Below are 19358 nucleotides of genomic sequence, written 5' to 3' on the forward strand. Positions count from 1 at the left end.
ACCCAAGTATTGCAAGCATTTTTAAAAGAGGGGAATCCATGCTATGTTATACAAAGGGCTGTAAAATCTGATAAGTATGAACATTGACGACTAGGCCAATGGCTGGATTCTAGAGTTCCTTAGGTTTTCTCAAAGCTAACCCAGCTTAAAGTTTAAATAAGACCTTCAGGGACACTGAGTGCTCTAAGCAGTAGTTAGTGGTCAGGGATTCTACCCTCAGGTGTCTTGGATGTCCTACTCCAGGCCAGTTTGTTAGGTACTTAAAAAAAAATTTATTTATTTATTTATTTATTTATGGCTACATTGGGTCTTCGTTGCTGCGCGCAGGCTTTCTCTAGTTGTGGCAACCGGGGGCTACTCTTTGTTGCGGTGCACAGGCTTCTCATTGTGGTGGCTTCTCTTGTGGAGCACGGGCTCTAGGCATGTGGGCTTCAGTAGTTGTGGCACGCATGCTCAGTAGTTGTGGCTCATGGGCTCTAGAGCGCAGGCTCAGTAGTTGTGGTGCGTGGGCTTAGTTGCTCTGTGGCATGTGGGATCTTCTGGACCTGGGATCGAACCTGTGTCCCCTGCATTGGCAGGTGGATTCTTAACCACTGCGCCACTGGGAAGTCCCATTGTTAGGTACTTTTGAGAAAAAGAGTTATAGTGTATTCTTATGAAGTGATATGATTCATGAAGCTTTCTGTGATTAAAATGAGCCTGGTCAGCTGGAGTTTTGAGGCTTCTTGGTAAGTGCTGTCCTCAGAGTTTACCTGGCTCCTATATATTCTGTTCTCTGAGGCAGGGTCTGTGCTGTACTGAGATGTGGGCCCACTGCTCTGTGCATGGGAAGGAGTTACCTGTTTAAGCATGTGTTTTGGGCTCTCCCCAGGGAGCTGTGGGGTCTTGGAACTTACTCAAATCCTTGAAAAAATTGTTTTTGTCTTTTTCTGGTTGTTGTTTTGTTTCAATTAGAAGTTGTTAATTCTCTGGTAATCACTCTAATAGAAAACTACCTTTAAGGTCTGCATTAGGCAAATTGACGCAGGAGAGTTTTATTGCTGTTAAAATACACTCTTCATAGTTTATAGCAGTGGATAATAATGGTCGTTTATTTTTCTCCACTTATTTTTTGTTTTGTGTTGTATTTTTTTTTTTTTTTTTTGCGGTACGTAGGCCTCTCACTGTTGTGGCCTCTCCCGTTGCGGAGCACAGGCTCCGGACGCGCAGGCTCAGCGGCCATGGCTCACGGGCCCAGCCGCTCCGCGGCATGTGGGATCTTCCCAGACCGGGGCACGAACCTGTGTGCCCTGCATCGGCAGGCGGACTCTCAACCACTGCGCCTCCAGGGAAGCCCTTGTGTTGTATTTTTTAAAAAAATAAGCAGCCTTGAATCCTTTTTGGAACAAAAGAGCTGGGATGGTCATAAGCAGATAAATTATCAGTGCCAAAATAACTTGTTTGGCTTTCTGATTCTTCCATTTTTTTTCTTTCTCTCCTGGTATTTATGCTTTACCTTGTCCAGTTCCTCACTAACTCACTGAGTAAACACTTCAGGAAGCCTAGGAATATATTCCAATATGATTTTGTTTCCTATATGATTTTCTTTTTATTTTACATAAAGTATGCAGGAATATTGTTAGGAAAAAATGTATAAACCTTTTGGAAAAATGGAGAGACAAATCACATAAGAGGCAGTCAAGACTGTGATGCACAAATAAAAAAATCTCAACTCTCTAGTAATCAAAGAAATTAAGACCACAACCATGCAAGGGCAAACACTGACAAGTTTGGCAATAAAATGTCAAAAAGGGTATGAAGCAATGTAAACTCTTATAAACTTCCAGTGGAAGTAAAATTAGTACAACCACTTTGAAATGCAATAGTAGAGGTAAAGATATGCATAATATATATTCTAATCATATCATTTCTAGGAATTTGCCTTAAAGAAACTCTCCCACAGGAACACAGAGAACTATGTGAGGAAGTTAATAGTAGCATCCTTGTAATAGCAAAGAAAAACAGTGTGCAAAAAATAGATAAATAAAAATGGGGTATTATATGATTCTTTGCTACTTATTTTAAAAAGAGAATTGGGGTTGTGATGTATGTGTGTACACTTAATATACCTTTTTTTTCATGGAACATTGAAGCCTAGCATTTTTTCCATGCTATTAAATATTTCTATGAAAACATGTTTTTAAAATAGCTCCATGCTTTTTCATTTATATGAATGGATCATTTTTTACATTTAGTAATTCTGCCCTTATTTTAATAGTAGTTTCCCTTTTTCCTTATTATATTTTCCAAGTATTTAAAGGTGTTGCCCACATTCTGCCTGTTTCCTTAGGATAAATTACAACTCCCAATACTACTGCTGGCCAACCTTTCTGGAGTGTTTACTGATGCCATGTAATGTGCTCTGCACCGCACGTGTATTCATTCTTTTAATCCTCATACCAACTCTGAGGTGGAGAAATGGAGGCACAGAGAGGTTCATTGATTGGCCTGAGATGACTCCTCTAATAAGTGGTGGAGAGATTGAACCAGATGGTCTGACTCCCAAGTCTATATAACCCTGTGTTGTATTCCTTCTCAGTAGTTACTCAACTTTTAAGAAGGTCAGAAGGTGTGGTCACCTTTAAAGGTTCCTGATGCATATTGCCAGTTGCCTTTAGAAAGGACATTCTTATAAGTTGTATTTGTGTGTTTGGTTAATTTAAAAAGTTATTTTTTAAATTAGAAAGCAATGTGTGTTTGTGATAAATGACTCAAATAGTACAGAAACATGTAAGACATGACTTAAGTCCCTTTCTCTCCTCTCCCCTCTCACTGTATGATAACTGTTGTTAATACTTTCTTGTTTATGCCTCTAGAAATTTTGGTGCTACGTCAGTGCATACAGAAGTATATGTATATAATGTATATGTATATTTTCTCCCTAAATATATCGGATCCTAGGGAAGTTTAATCTTTTTTCCTTCTCCATATTCTCTTTTCATGTTCGTTATTGAAAAGGAAATGTGATTAATGAGAAAGATTGAGGAGTTTGTAGAATGTGTGAGTGTGTGTGTGTGTGTGTGTGTGTGTGTGAGTGAGCGTGAGTGAGAGAGAGATCTACAGTCTCTTTCTGCTCTAGCTGCTTGCCCCTATGTTTCCCGATTCATCCTGCTGACCTGATCACTCTTCCTACCATTTAGCCATGTTGTGGTCCAGGCTCCAGTCCCTTTTTTCCAGCTGGGTTATTTCCCCCACTTCTTGACCACTCACTCCTTTGCTCTGTTTCCACAGTAGCAACAGCCCAGATACCTACCAGCAGGGCATATTCTCACTGATCAAGTAAGTCTATTTAAAGAAAAGAGATGCTTAGGTCCCTACTGAATAAGGGAATTGAATATTGAATTAACTATTGTTGCCTGTATTTACAGTTCTGAATAATGGAGAGAATAATTTTAAAGTTGAATTCGATAGGTTTTATGTAATATCTCCTTTAGCCTCCAATCTCTAAAACTAGAAACTCTGACTTTCTAATTCTGTCACATCAGGAAGCACCTATTAAGTATTTATAAAGTTATAATATTTTTTGGGGGGGGTGGGTGGCATCATGGATTACATAAGAGTCTCCATTTCAAATCAAAATTCACTGCTAGCCTTTGGTGACTGGGGCTAAACTTACAGGTTCAGTAGTAAGAGCCCTACTGTTGCCAAGGCAACTAAAGTTCAAGATCATCTGGCCTCCAGGCAACCTTTTCCAGATTGGCCTCAAGTGCTTTCCCAAGCTTTCTCAGGAAAGGTCCTTCCCTGCCTCTTAAGGCTTTGGGACCTCAGGAGGAGGAGAGCCCAAGAAACCCTGGAATGATGTGATGTTTGGAATTTTTGAAGGACGAAGTATGTGGATTAGGTGGTCATGTCCACGCTGGAAAGGAACAATCAGGTTATAGAGGAAGGAAAACAGTGTCTCCTTACCCTTGTATCTAAAACACGTGAACATCAGATTTTCTTTTTAACAGTTACTGTTTTATTCACATACTCATGATGCAGTAAGTCCTCCTGATGCTTGTAAGTTCTCATTCACTACTGACTGCCAGCTCTTCAGTGACTTGTGAGGGAAATGAGATGCTTGTGTTACCCAGCATTTGAGAGGATGGGTGACCAGCATCTGAAGTGATGAGGCTGGTTGGTCTAGGAGTTCTTCTCTTTCTGATGTCACAAGAAGTTACTGTTGCCTTGGCCAACATAATGTCTAGGGCAGGTGATGATGGTGGTTCTGTGGGGATTTGTCCCATGGGAATCAGGCTGCAGATTGTTTTATGCTTAGCCTTGAGACGCTTAGAAATGCCCCCATTTTTCTGAAGAACTTTCAGAGAAGTGAACCAGGCCACTTGAATTTGGAATAGAAAAAACCTTGTGCTTATCACTATTATTGGGCTGCAATTTTATATTTACTGGAGAGTGGCATGCCTTCTGAATTCAACCCAGCTGTTGGATTCATGCTAAATTTGGTATTATTTTTCCTAAGGAAAACTAGGACTTAGGTTACCCTTTCAGTTACCTGGGGCTAAAAGTGCTATTCTTTGGTTTTCCTTATACCTCCTTAGTAACTTCTGCATTCCTTAGTTAGCTCTGTGTTTTTTCTTTCTTATTTTTTCTTTCTTTATTTTTTTTGCGGTACGTGGGCCTCTAACTGTTGTGGCCTCTCCCGTTGCGGAGCACAGGCTCTGGACGCGCAGGCTTAGTGGCCATGGCTCACGGGCCTAGGCGCCCCGCGGCATGTGGGATCTTCCCGGACCAGGGCACAAACCCGTGTCCCCTGCATCGGCAGGCAGACTCTCAACCACTGCGCCACCAGGGAAGCCCTTTCTTTCTTATTTTAACACTGCTTTAGGTACTTAAGCATCTTTTTGCAGCTAAATATTCACCAACAAATGCAAACAGCCATGAAGACCAATGAGCCATCATGGAAAAGAGAGAAGTTCTTATATCCCCTGTGTTACCTGAATTAGTGAGGGAATAAGAGAGTTCTCAGCATAAAAAATAAAGATGATATTAATAATGGCAGCTACCGTTTTCTGAGCTCTCAGTCTATGCCAAGTGCTCTACATGAGTAACTTCATTTGATCTTTACAGTGTAATCCATGGAGACCCCTACTGAGGAAGGTACTGCTAGCACCCCCATTTTATAGATAAGGAAATAAAGGCACAGAGTGCAGACCTGCCACCTGCAAGCTAAAATAACTTTGGTGGGGGTCTCATGTTTTATTTATGCAAATTTTCCATTTAGTTTCATACTATATCCATGTTTGTTTTTTATCTGAAAATAACTTCCTCCCCGTATCTTTCAGTAAATTGATGCATTGGGAAGATAATGCTCTATTTTTCCACCAGCTAGCCCCAGAGAGTTATGCACACAGCTGTTTGAGAAATACAGCCCTAAGAGTTATCAGTGATTTGGCCAATCAACGAGTAGTTAGCCATACATTAGAGAGGGCCTGTGGGCCTGGGATGAAGCCTGGCGCAGAGGCAGGGCCAAGGTGAGGAGGAGAGGGCAGGGGTTGGTGTGCACATGGGGGTTGGTGCTGGGGCACTTCATTCCAGAGGTCCTAGTTGAGTACTTGTTAGGACATTTGCTCGGAGTGAGAGGAGGATACAAAGGTAGGAAATGTCTTTCACGGTGTTAGTGATCTAGTCTGGGAGGTAAAATACGTATAACAGGCTCATAGCTTTTGCCTCATCACCTCATCACTTAGTACGTGGTTCAGATGTTGAGGACGGCAGGTGCTCAGGGAAGGCAAAGCGTGGTCGTTCTAGAGTGGTTGGGAAGGCTTCATGGAAAAGGTCCCCGAAAGATGGGTCACATTCTGAAGTAAGAGGAGGACCGTGTAGGCTAGTAAGTGATTCTACTTGCCTTGCTTCTCGTTTATTCTCTTTAATATTCATAGGTATATGCCGTTATAGTCTCTCTCAAAATCTTAGTTGTTTTCCCTGTTACTCTTTACAGAATTACCCCAAGAGAACAGGACATATATGTATTATTAGACTGTTTTGTTTGGTCTGAGTCAAGGATTGCCACTTGGTTGGCCATCGCTGGCAGATGGTGTCTTACAAGCCTGTGCATTATCCTTGCAGGAGCTGAATTTTAATGCACGTGGGTGAGGCCCTCACCCTTAGTTCGACACATTCTTTGCCGCTACTCTTGTCTGAACACCTGACCTGACTCAACATTGAGAGCATGTGCTTTTGTAAACACTTCGTTTACAACTCAGGGTATTAGGTTTCATTGAAAAAAGGGAAAGGAACTTTAATAAATAAGTTCTCCTTAAGTGAAATTCCATTTAGAGCTTGAGAACCTTAGTTTAAAACCTAATCTGCCCCTTTTCCAAGTCTCATCTTAAAATTTCTTTTGCCTTTTTACTAAAGGAAGTAACATTTTGTTTTAAGCTACTGTTACTTCTCTTCCCCTGAATAGTGCCTGGCTGCCTCAGAATGAGGGATTGAGAGAAGCTTGGAATTGCGAGCATTTAATAATTTTTAAAGCCTGGAAAGCCCATTTCTGTTTAATTTATATAACTTTTTCCACTGCATACGAGTAAGGGCCTGGAAGGAAAAAACCAGCCTGAAGAATGCTTTCAATATAAAGTAGTGAGTGAAAACAGAGGTTTAGAAATGGAAGCTGCCTTTAAACATAAAATTTTCAGTTTGTTTCTGCAAATACTTTTATCTTTCTTCTTAGCATTTATTTTGGCCACTTGCTGTCTTTTTTTTTTTGGTACGCGGGCCTCTCACTGCTGTGGCCTCTCCTGTTGCGGAGCACAGGCTCCAGACGCGCAGGCTCAGCGGCCATGGTTCATGGGCCCAGCCGCTCCGCAGCATGTGGGATCTTCCTGGACCGGGGCACGAACCCGTGTCCCCTGCATCGGCAGGCGGACTCTCAACCACTGCGCCACCAGGGAAGTCCTGGCCACTTGGCTGTCTTTTAGGTTACTGTAGTTGATAAAAGACTGCCAGAACCTATAATAATTCCTCCTTGCTTTTTGGCTGATAACCCTTATTCTACATATAGTTCTGTGGTTTCATAAACTCCAGTGAGCACCTTTGGTTAGAACTGGTGGAGATGCCCAGGAAACTCCCAGCTCACTTCTCAGCTCTGCCTGCCTCTGACTGAAAGACAAGCCACCTTCTTTAGTGTTGGTTTTTTGGTCCCAGCTTCACAAAGTTGAAGTGGACATTAGTCAATATCTGGTGGTTTTGAATGAAAGACAGAGAGTGTGTGAGGTGTTTATAACTTGCATGGTAATTAGGAGAGAACGGTAACTTTGTTTGCTTACTTCTGACCTCGTGGGAAACGGGCCGGTTCTTTCTGAGGTTTCCTGTGGTGAGGATTGGTGCAAGTCGGGCCAAGAAGGTCTAGGGTAAAGAGCAGAAGTCATTGGCTTCCCTCTTCTAGCTGTGGAGCCCATAAGAAATAAGCCAGCAGTGAGGGCATATTAGAAAGGCAAGCAGTGGGACTTCCCTGGTGGTCCAGTGGTTAAGACTCTGCACTTTCACTGCAGAGGGTGTGGGTTTGATCCAAGTTCCACATGCTGGGCGGTGTGGGAAAAAACAAAGAAGAAAAGGAAAACAATAATCAATAAAGTTCATTTCAAAAAAAAAAAAAGGCAAGCAGTACAAGGGCCAGAGCTCTGGGCTGTCCGCCGTGTCCCTTCATGTATCACCTTTCCTTCACACAGGCCCTGAGCGACCGCTTCAGCGGTGAGATCCCCGATGACCAGATGGCACACAGCTCCTTTTTTCCAGATGAGTACTTCACCTGCTCTGTCCTGTGCCTCAGCTGCGGGTAAGTCCCCATCTTGGGCAAAGAGACTCAGAACGGTGCTTTGCAGACCTCACAGTGCATGCAGATCATGTGGGGTCTGGTTAAATTAGATTGTGATTTAAGGGTGGGGTGGGGGCTGAGATGGGGTACTTCTAGCAAGTTCCCAGGTGATCCTGATGGTCTGGGGGCCATACTCTGAGGTTGCAGGGGATCCCAGGACACATGGTTATGAGGAATCCCCTGAAGATTCCAACCTGGTTTAGATGTAAAATTGACTGGTTTGGGTAATTTTTACCACAGAAAACTTTAGGTTGCCTGTTTTTCTATGTTTCTCTTACCAGAGCTTTCAATGGTAGTCATTCCATCCATTCACCTAATATTTGGTAGCCCGGTGTGTGCAAAGCACTAGGGTAGGTATTTTTCCTAGTTGACTGCTTTCACAATGAGGGCAGATGCTTAGAGCACATTAGAATTATCCAGTGAGCGTTCAGAATTATTGAGGCCTGGGCCTCACCTCCAGGGGTTCTCATTTAACAGACCTGGGGTGGGGCCTCGGCACTGGTGCATTTAAAAGGCTCCTCAGATGATTCTGATACACAGCTCACTTGAGAACATTGAGTTAGGGCAGTATTCTCAAACTTTAATCCGCGTATGCATCACCTCAGGATTTTGTTAAATGCAGATTCTGAATCAGCTGGTCTGGGTGAGAGTCTGCATTTCCAACAAGCTCCCAGGTGATGCCTGTGCTGCTGGTCCATGGATCACACTTTGTTACGGGGGAACAGAGCAGTGATTCTCAGATTTTAGCATGCATCAGAAAAAACTGAAGGACATGTTAAAACAGATCGTTGGGCCTTGCCCCCAGTTTCTGATTCAGTAGGTCTGATGTAGGGCCCGAGAACTTGCACTTCTGATACGTTCCCAGGTGATGCTGATGTTGCTGGATGGGGACCACACTTTGAGGCTCACTGGATTAATTTGAGCCGTTAATGGCTCTTCAATCACAGTCTGGTGACTTGTCTGATGGAGCCCAGGGGATTTAAATGCAGTGTGTCTGGGTCAGATTGCAGACTGTGTCTTGCAGACACTCCCCCAGCTCTCCACTCCCTTCACCACTGCAGTCTTTGCTCTCATCAGGACTTCTGCTCCTGTCCTTCACATTCGTCCATACAGAGGAGACCTGAACCTTTTTTGTTATGAATGGCCTTTTTGCATTGATCCCTGTAGGCCACCTGCTGGGTCACCACCTTGGCTCTGGGTTTGTAAAAAGGACTTGGCTCTTCGATTATACAGTCTGGGCTACAATTATACAGTCTGGGCTACGGAGAACTGGGCATTGTCTTGGAGAGGAAGGAGGGATGGTAATTGCCAGTGTGACGTGCCTTCCTTTAGCGGGCCCCATGAGCCCAGCAGGAGGCTTAGGATCTGTTAGATCATCACTTTTCCATGTTAACTGTGCCTCACTAGGGTTTCCAGAACTTTTCCTTCTATCACAGTGAAATTCTAAAGTCCCAGGCCCTGGTTTTGCGTTGTCAGGATAGCAGAGCTCACTGTTCATTTGGAAGGTTTTCTTGTTCAGCTTAAGCCTCCTTTTTATGCACTGCCAAATTTTGAGGGTCGGTTTTTGTTTTACATCTTGGCAGCCTGTTCTGGTTAAACTTCCCATTTCATGCTGTTTGGATTTTTGAGTTCCCTGAGGGCCATTCAGGTTTTATATCTGGTCAAGGTGGTGTCTTCTGGCTCCTCCGTTCCTACTGAGGGACCAGGTGGTTTTCCAAGAAGAGATTACTCCTTTGGCCCTTTCTCCTCACACAAGAGTAATAGTTGCTTTACCTGTGTAGTGATGTTGATTGCAAGTGTGAGAGAGGCACGTGGGTTTCTGAAAGAAACTGCCCTCTCTCTGCTCAGTATTCAGGGCCTGGTTAATTCTGGAGCTCTGGTTTTGGCCCTGGGTCTGGCTCAGGGTCAGAGACTCTTCAGCGTAAGCGGCGCTGGCTCCTTTTGGCGGCTTCACTGTCAGCTTTTGGGCTTCACTCAGGGCTGGATGTAAGAACAGCATGAATCATGGGAAAGAAGGAGTACCTCATGAAGCCAACAGCCGCTGCAGATACTCTCACCAGTATGACAACCGGGTTTTTACCTGCAAGGTGAGTCCACCCAGCTTCTTCCCTAGCAGCTGGCTTGCCGGCCACACTCTCCTTTTGGGAAGACTGGCTTGGGACCATTCTTTGCTGCATCCCAAAGTATTTGATACTCAAATTGAATATCTCTGGAACTTCTCTCCAGCTCTAACCATAAGAACTCACATGTCTGTTGCTGGGGACTCCTTGGTTTATTTTTTTAAGCTTCAATCCCCTTTATTTTGTTGAGCTTATATATGCAAGGGCCATCTACATTGATTATCATTCTTTTCTCTTTTTTTGCTGCACCGTGCAGCTTGTGGGATTTTAGTTCCCTGACCAGGGATGGAACCTGGGCCCTTGGCAGTGAGAGTGTGGAGTCCTAACCACTGGACCGCCAGGGAATTCCCATACATTGACTATTCATTCTTAAGAGCAGAAATGCTGTTCAGAAACCCAGTTTTGATGGATTTCTCCTGTCTGTGACAGGGATATAATTTATAGCCCAGTTTTGGGGCCCGGGATGGGTATACATTCAATTCATAATCATTTAGGGCACTGACTTCCTTTTTTTTTTTATTTTTAAATTTATTTTATTTTATTTTTTTTTGCGGTACGCGGGCCTCTCACTGTTGTGGCCTCTCCCGTTGTGGAGCACAGGCTTGGGACGCGCAGCCTCAGCGGCCATGGCTCACGGGCCCAGCCGCGGGGCATGTGGGATCTTCCCAGACCGGGGCACGAACCCATGTCCCCTGCATCGGCAGGTGGACTCTCAACCACTGTGCCACCAGGGAAGCCCGAGGTTTTTTTTTAAACATCTTTATTGGAGTATAATTGCTTTACAATGGTGTGTTAGCTTCTGCTTTATAACAAAGTGAATCAGCTATACATATACATATGTCCCCATATCTCCTCCCTCTTGTGTCTCCCTCCTCCCCTCCCTATCCCACCCCTCTAGGTGGTCACAAAGCACCAAGCTCATCTCCCTGTGCTATGTGGCTGCTTCCCACTAGCTATCTGTTTTACATTTGGTAGTGTATATATGTCCATGCCACTCGCTCACTTCGTCCCAGCTTACCCTTACCACTCCTCGTGTCCTCAAGTCCATTTTCTACATCTGTGTCTTTATTCCTGTCCTGCCCCCAGGTTCTTCAGAACCATTTCTCTTTTTTTCTTTTTTTCTTTTTTTTTACATTCCATGTATATGTGTTAGCATACAGTATTTGCTTTTCTCTTTCTGACTTACTTCACTCTGTATGATAGACTCTAGGTGCATCCACCTCACCACAGATAACTCAATTTTGTTTCTTTTTATGGCTGAGTAATATTCCATTGTATATATTAGGGCACTGACCTCTTTAGAGAAAGACTTTCTTCAGCTGTGCTAAACTCAGGGTCTGTAAACCCTCCACTGGTGTGGTTTGTGGGCAGTGGGGCTGGACAGGGATGTGGAGAGGCCAGGGGGTCTGGTGGACAGAGTACAAGCTGGCAGAGTGCTCCATATTTCAGGCCTGCTACGAGAGAGGCAACGAAGTCAGCGTGGTGCCCAAGACGGCTGCTTCCACCGACTCCCCCTGGATGGGTCTCGCAAAATATGCCTGGTCTGGGTGAGTTTCAGCTACCGGTTGTTTGGTGTGTTTGTCTCTCCAGGCACCTGGTGGGGTTACAGTATCTATTTGCCTTCCTTGTAGGTACGTAATTGAATGTCCCAACTGTGGCGTGGTCTATCGTAGCCGGCAGTACTGGTTTGGAAACCAAGATCCTGTGGATACAGTGGTGCGGACAGAGATTGTGCATGTGTGGCCTGGAGTAAGAGCTGTTTTATTTTCCTGTTTTCTCTTGTATTGTCCAGTCCTGTGTGTGGGAAAGCAGAACTTGTTTACAATTAAGGTTAACCATGAATTTCAATATACTGGTGGTTTAGGAAAGTGTGATCTGGAGAGCCTTTCTTGTTCTAGACCCTTAAATTTTTTCCATTTCTTCTTGTATAAATATTAGAAGCACAACTTTATTTATTTATTTATTTTTAAAAAATTTATTTGGCTACACCAAGTCTTAGTTTCATCATGTGGGCTCTTAGTTGCAGCATGTGGGATCTAGTTCTCTGACCAGGGATCGAACCCAGGCCCCCTGTGTTGGGAGCGTGGAGTCCTAACCACTGGACCACCAGGGAAGTCCCTAGAAGCACAACTTTAAATAAACTAAAAATTGCTGTATAGTTACATTGCCTTAGCAAATAAAACTTTATTTTTTCATATTCTCCTCACTCATTTTCCGTATGTGTATGTTTGTATAGATGCAGTTACAATTTGTGTGCCACTTTTTTCTCATACACAATTTTGCTTTGTTTCTACATTGTTTTCACTTTTCACAGTTCTCATTTGTAATTACTGTGTAATATTCTGTCTAGTATTACAGTTCGATTTCTTTCATGCTGTTTATGATTTTTTTTTTTATTATCGAAGAAAAGGCTATAGTGACCATCTTCATGTAAGAGAGACTTTGTTTTGGAGTATATTCTTCTTGAAGTATATTCTGAGAAGCGGAATTACTATGGATGGACCTTTACTGTTTTTAATTTGACTTTTGAATTCAAGATGTTGGAAAAACAAATCTGTTCATGAGGCAGTGATATGGTGCTTTCATTCTGCATTAAACCACCATTCACACTTGGAATTACCCATCAGTCACAACACATCCAAAACCTTTTTCCTTCATGGAAGAAAGATAAGCGATTTTCTCTAAGGGACTTATTTTACTTGGTTGGTGTTCCCCTTGCTGGGTGATTCCGGTCAGCCTAATAGGCCTATCTGCAGATCCACCTTTTAGCTTTCCTGGATCCTGCAGATACCAGAGAACTGAAGATTTCCTTATTGTTTTGTCATCTTCTTTCCAGTTTCCAGCTGCACTGGAATTGGCTACTGTAGTGTGGTCTCATTTCTGCAGGCCGTCCCCTTGACATGATGGTCCAGGCCATTCTGTCCCAAGGATTTAACGTGGTCTTGAACTAGTATAACTTTCTCACTAGACTTCTTTGATCAATATCTTTTGTTTTCGATCTGTGTTCTTTCTTGTAAAAGCTATCATCCTTGTGGTAGTTTATATTCCAAGAAAACAGTAATACCAGTTTATTTTTAGGCTGTATTCCTCATAGTCCTTGGGATTAGGGAATATAGGCTCCTCCCCTTCTCTTTGTTCACTCATTCATCACCATACGTTGTTGAGTACTATGTGCCCAGAACTGAACTAGATACTTACAAAAAAGAAAAAGGATTATTGTTCTCAGTTCAGTCTAATAGGGAGTTGGATGTATAAAGAGACATTGCACTTACATGTGGAAATAGGATTTCTAGAGATGTGCAGATATTAGAGGAACTGAGATGAAGGGTTCCTAACCCAGTCTGGGGTGGGAGGCCGCCTGGAAGAGATGTCCTCTTTTTTTTAATAATTTATGTTAACCCTCTTATTTATTCACTTATTTTGGCTGCGTTGGGTCTTCATTGCTGTGCTCGGGCTTTCTCTAGTTGCAGCGAGTGGGGGCTACTCTTCGTTGTGGTGCGCGGCTTCTCATTGTGGTGGCTTCTCTTGTTGTGAAGCACGGGCTCGTGGTCTTCAGTAGTTGTAGCACGTGGGCTCAGTAGTTGTGGTGCACAGGCTTAGTTGCTCCGCGGCATGTGGTATCTTCCCAGACCAGGGCTCGAACCCGTGTCCCCTGCATTGGCAGGCGGATTCTTAACCACTGCGCAACCAGGGAAGCCCGAGGTGTCCTCTTTACATAAGTATTTCCTGGGTTGTGTATCTCACTTACAGCAAAGTAAGTTCTGAATTGAACAGTTGTACACCAAGTGTTATGGTCACCTTGAAGAGAATAATAATATCAGCAATGACTCATGGGTGTGATATTGTCTAGAAGCCAGAGGGATTCCTGGCCCATCCCCGTTCTTCTCTGCCAGGGAGTTTGTGGTTCTGAGTTGGCTGTGATGAGTGTGTAACTTGTTTGAGACCCCTCTCTCTCCTTCTTTTTACTCCCTTTGCTCAGAGCATGATGGGAACCTGCATTTTCATTTCAGACTGATGGATTTCTGAAGGACAACAACAATGCTGCCCAGCGCCTCTTGGATGGGATGAACTTCATGGCTCAGTCGGTGTCTGAGCTTAGCCTTGGGCCCACCAAGGCTGTGACGTCCTGGCTGACAGACCAGATCGCCCCTGCCTACTGGAGGCCCAACTCCCAGATCCTGGTATGGTGTGGCAGGATGCCCTGCATCCCTGGCACGGCCCGTTCTGCTTGTGCCGCTTTGCCCTGTCCTAAGCTTGCTCTGTGAGGGAGGCTCTGAATTTCTCTCTCGGATTAGCTCTCAGAGTGTTGGAAAGGGTGGGGTATGCTGAGGCAGCCAGTGTCCTCTTTGCCCACTGATTTCCCTTTGTTATTTTCCAAGTATTTTCCTTGCGGTGGATTTTAGTTTCTTTCCCTGCAAGGGCCAGTTATTATTGGTCAGATGTCTGAGGTCATACGTATAGAATCTGGAGGAAAAGGGGCCATTAGAGGTCATTTAGGGTCATCCTCAGCTTGAGACATAAACCTCATGGCACCTACAGAAAGGGAGCACCCAGCTTTGGCCCAAGCACTTGTGACAGGAAACCCGTTCCTCATCAGCTTCCCAGAGGCTCTTTTGAGAAGCCGTGAAAGCAGTGATCCTCATGGCTCTCTTAGCTGGGATTGGTGTAGTCCCTTCTGGAACCCTGTGACTCAGCCAGATGGATTTGGTACCTTTCCAGGCACTTCTTGGAAGAAAATGTTAATCACCGCTGTGCTTCAGTAGTGGGTATTTTCATGTGGCTGGAGATCTTAGGTCCCATCCTTTGGGATCATCGGGGTCCTGCCATTCCCAGATGGTCCTGGGCATCTCCCCCGGGTTGACTTTCTCAGCTGAGCAGACATGAATGTTACCTGCCTCTCTGTTTTGGGCTTGGAACAGAGCTGCAACAAGTGCGCTACATCCTTTAAAGATAACGACACCAAGCATCACTGCCGGGCCTGTGGGGAGGGCTTCTGTGACAGCTGTTCATCCAAGACCCGGCCAGTGCCGGAGCGGGGCTGGGGCCCTGCGCCCGTGCGGGTGTGTGACAACTGCTATGAAGCCAGGAATTCCCAGTTAGGTAACGTGGGGCCCGGGAACTGCATGGGTGGAGGGGGAACCTCTCTCCTTGGCACTGGGTGTTGGGAACGGGACTCCCACCTGCCTGACCCTGTTCCTCACCACGTCACTCTTCTGAGAGTAGTTGCTCCCCGGTCTTGCCCAGTTATCCTCTAAGCTCTTTGTTAACAGGGTCCTGGGGTGCTATTCCTTCCGGGGCGGGGGGGGAGGGGGCGTGTTAAACCTGTCCTGTGTTTACCACAGGCTTTAGACTGAGTCTTATCTCTGGAGGAGGTTCTAGGTCATGCTCCTTGAACCCTTCTGGCTCACTGTAAAGGAAGGTTATAAAATAGCCCCAGAGGGTTGAGGTAAAGGACTAACAGATCTCACCGGCTGCAGTGTTGGTGCCCATAGCCCAGACCCTTGCCATCCTTGCAGGACAGCACAGTGGTACCCTGGGAGAAGCATCCAGAATGCTCTGCTGTTGCCCCTGAGTTTTCCATTTGGGAAATGACTAAGAGATAACAGCTTTTCCTTCATCATTGTCTGCAGATGTTACTGAGGCACAGGCAGACGATGAAGGCGGGACGCTGATTGCTCGGAAGGTGGGCGAGGCCGTGCAGAACACTTTGGGAGCTGTGGTGACAGCCATTGACATACCACTAGGTGGGCCTGGCAGTGCCTCTCTTGGGTGCAGTGTATGTGGGATGAGGGCTTTCATAGTGCCTTGGGCTGTTGTTTTGTCAAAGTCTTACTGACCTAGATTGAGTTGGGCAGCAAGGAAGTGACTGAAAATTTACATTTGCTTCTGCTGAATACCTTGGTGGTTTCATGTTTATTCCTGGAGGCCATCCTCTTATATCATTTATTGCTGCATAACAAACTACCTGAAAATGTAAAGGCTTAAAACAACCCGCATTTTATCATGTCTCACAGGAAGGGCAATTATTTTGCTCCAAGTGGCATTGACTGGAATTACTGCTGGATTTTCCAGTTTGGTAGCTGGACTGGTCTCGAGGGGCCAAGCCAACCTCACTTACATGCTGGGTAGCCTGGCAGGGATGCCTCGAAGGCTGGGCTCAGGAGAACTCCCCCCGCCATTCCCCATATTCTCCAGGCCTCTCCACGTGGTTTCTCCAGTGGTGGTGGGCTTCTTACATGGTGGCTCAGGACTCTGAGACAGGCCTGGGCCTAGAAACTGGCTCTTCTGCTACAGTCTGCTGTAGTCACAGAGCCTGCCTAGATTCGAGGGAGGGGGCAGGTTATCAAAGAATTTGTGGCTGTCTTTAATCCGCCACACCAGCCAAACTGTTATTCCTTTAAGATTTAAGACAGCCACTCACCTCTGAATGTGAGGGGTGCTTATAACCAGGATGGGAAGAGGGAGAGGAAGGGAAGCCCCGCCAGCGTGTGGAGGGCTTAGGCAGGGCTGGCCGGGCCTAGGGTATTTAAGCCCATTGTAGGGGAGAGACCAAGGGTTCCTGGGTGGGTGTGATGGAAACTGCTTGGATTAGATTTAATCACTGTGGCTCACAGAATGAGCTGATGATGAGTTTTTGACTTCAGGGTGTGGGAATAGATGGATTTGTCGAGGCTTGATGCTCAGGTTGCATCTGCTCTCAGGGGTAACCGGGAGAGGCAGGGGCTGCCCTTGGCACAAAGTCTGCCAACTGTGCTCACAGGTGCTCACCTGCTGAGCCCTCACTGGCCATTGGGTCCCAGTGCATCAGACACATTATTTCTTGTAATCCTGTAACCACTTTTGAAGGTGTGTTGTTAAAGATGAGTAAACTAAGGCCCTGAGAATTTAAGGAACTTCTTAATCCCGCAGCTACCAACTGACTTAGGCTCAGTGGAACTGGGGTGAAGGTATGTCCTGACTCCAAAGCCCAAACCTCTTTATTGTTACTCCATTGGTTCTTAATTCAGCCCCACTTTAGGCTCACCTGGAGAGCTCAGTAGATACACAAATGTCAGTGCCTAGGTCCCAGCCCCAGAGATCCTGACCTGGGTGGTAGGCGGTGAAGGAGACCTGGGTGGAAGGGGGTGATCTGTGTGCAGTTAGACTGAGAGCCAGTGAAGTGTCTGCGGATGGCTTCTTGCCTCGTGGAACTCGGGGTGATGGGTCCCACGTGTGCCGCCTGCCATGGTTCCTTCCGTGCTGCAGGTCTGGTGAAGGATGCGGCCAGGCCGGCGTACTGGGTACCAGACCATGAGATCCTGCACTGCCATAACTGCCGGAAGGAGTTCAGCGTCAAGCTTTCCAAGCACCACTGCCGGGCCTGCGGACAGGGCTTCTGTGACGAGTGTTCCCACGACCGACGGGCTGTCCCCTCTCGAGGCTGGGACCATCCTGTCCGAGTCTGCTTTAACTGCAATAAAAAGCCTGGTGACCTTTAACCCCAGCTCCCTCTCCGAGTCCTTCACAATTCCTTAGGTTCTCAGGGTTAGAAATGAAATCTCGCTGAGGTAGGCCCTCCTCCTGGTCACCTGTTGTGGTATGTGTCCTCTCTGCTCATCCTGAGGCCACTTTCCCACGGTGGGGGGTAGGACAGATGGCGAGCCAGGGTGAGCCTGGTGGCGGGCCTGAAGGCACGAACCCCTCAGGGCAGGGGACCGAGCAGCTTATAGCGAAGGGGAACGAACCTGAATCCATCGCATTTTATTTCAGTTAAAAGTTATACATATAACTAACACACACACACACACACACACACACACACACACACACGCACACACCCTGTATATACATATGAAAGGAACATGGAGTGTATTCAGGCTGCTGCTGGCTGTGAAGACCTGCACAGTCTGTCCCCAGCACAGAATCAGGTGGCAGTGGCAGCAGGTCTTCCCCACAAAACCGAGCCATGTCCAAGGCCACTGCGTTGCTAGTCACCTTTTGCTGCTTCTTTCCGAGCCTTCGAAGCCTTCATGCCCCTCAGCTGCTGGGGCAAGTGAGCTTCCCAGGTACTTCTCGCTTGGGATAGCCTGTGGAGGATCTCCCTGGGCCCTCCAGAGTCGGATCCCAATTCCTTGCCTAGGCCTGTCGTGGTCAGAGACCACCCAGCTTAGCATGCAGGTCATGGATGGGTGGCAGGTGGGGGGTACGGGCCTCAGACCTCAGAAGTCCAAGTGCAGGTGACGCGATGGCCCTCATACAGGGGGAACACGGAAGGAGATGGGCCTTCCCCAGTGTTTCCTGCTTGTTGATGCTTCCGTCTATGCGAGCACTTGGCTTTCCCTGCCCAGAAATAGAGCACCTGCTTCCCTCCCCTACCAACCCCCTTGAGCCCACCATCTACTGAGTGTTGCACTAGGGTTTTTGCTTGTTTTGAAGCATCTTAATTCTTTATTCCCAGACACACGACCCCTCTAGCTGTTGGAGGGGTGATCATGAGAAATATTCCAGGGAAACAGAGCACAGAATGGACTGTTAGTGGGTTTTTTTTTTTAAGTATATATAAATATTTCAACAGACCACTAAGAAAAAATTCTCTCTCCGGTCCTGGCAAGAGAAATCAGATGAACTTTGTTTCTCAAGAGCTGGGACATCCATTTCTATTGTGACTGGAAAGAGACTGTTGTGCTGAAATGCTGTCATCATGGTGGATTTTATCGTCAGTGGCCAAAAATGAAGAATTAAAAGTGACACAGTTCTTGACTGAACTGGTGGGTGGGCCGAGCTTCAGGGAGGTGCGTGGCATGAGTGTTACTGTAACGTGAGCCCTGGAATGTGTTGGTCCCTCTCAGACCTGCTTCCTTACTGCCTCCTATGGCCTATGACCGAGGCCCTGCTCTAGTACTGTGTATTATTAAATTCGCCGTTATAAAGGAATCTTCCTGCGGAATATGGACTGTGCTGCTTCTTTCCTTTAACTTCATCCGTGTATCTTGCTACCTCTTTCTAGTTAAGAAAGTAGCTGGTGGCTTTTAGAGCAGAAGCCAAGTGAGAGGTATATTTTACCTGTAAATACCTCAGTTTATTCCCCGGCAAATCCTCTGTCATCACAGAAGAGAGTAGGTGTTACTAGTGACCTATGGAAACCCTGGGAAAAGACTTTTCTCGCTTTGTACCTGTCGCTCTTTGTTCCTCTGCCCTGCTTTGCTTTGTCTGTTCAGCTCCTGTTGAACAACCGCTATCCACTGTCTCCTGTTCTGTCATTTAGGGGCGCCCCTGAGCATGGGAGGATGCTGGACCACATAGGGAGGATGCATAAAAGTCTTCCGAACTCTCTTCCTTACACTAGTCAGACCGGTAGAGGAAAAGAAGGTAACCCGGTGTCAAAATAACCAAAGGTTCTCTTTTCT

At 45.9% G+C, this 19358-nt stretch overlaps 1 protein-coding gene across 3 annotated transcripts in view; it reads left to right on the forward strand.

Moving 5' to 3' along the window:
• ZFYVE1 (zinc finger FYVE-type containing 1) overlaps window positions 1–17455 on the forward strand; it is a 47549-nt gene extending 30094 nt beyond the window's left edge. For all 3 annotated transcript variants that reach the window (XM_060004280.1, XM_060004281.1, XM_060004282.1), the window contains 8 exons: window positions 7707–7813; window positions 9831–9939; window positions 11422–11519; window positions 11604–11721; window positions 13983–14153; window positions 14892–15072; window positions 15603–15716; window positions 17218–17455. In XM_060004280.1, the coding sequence (XP_059860263.1) occupies window positions 7707–7813; window positions 9831–9939; window positions 11422–11519; window positions 11604–11721; window positions 13983–14153; window positions 14892–15072; window positions 15603–15716; window positions 17218–17450 (1131 nt within the window). In that variant the 3' untranslated portion in view covers window positions 17451–17455. The remainder of the gene's footprint in view (window positions 1–7706; window positions 7814–9830; window positions 9940–11421; window positions 11520–11603; window positions 11722–13982; window positions 14154–14891; window positions 15073–15602; window positions 15717–17217) is intronic.
• Window positions 17456–19358: the final 1903 nt, after the last annotated feature.

Source organism: Delphinus delphis, chromosome 2, assembly GCF_949987515.2.
Source record: "Delphinus delphis chromosome 2, mDelDel1.2, whole genome shotgun sequence".
NCBI lineage: Eukaryota > Metazoa > Chordata > Mammalia > Artiodactyla > Delphinidae > Delphinus > Delphinus delphis.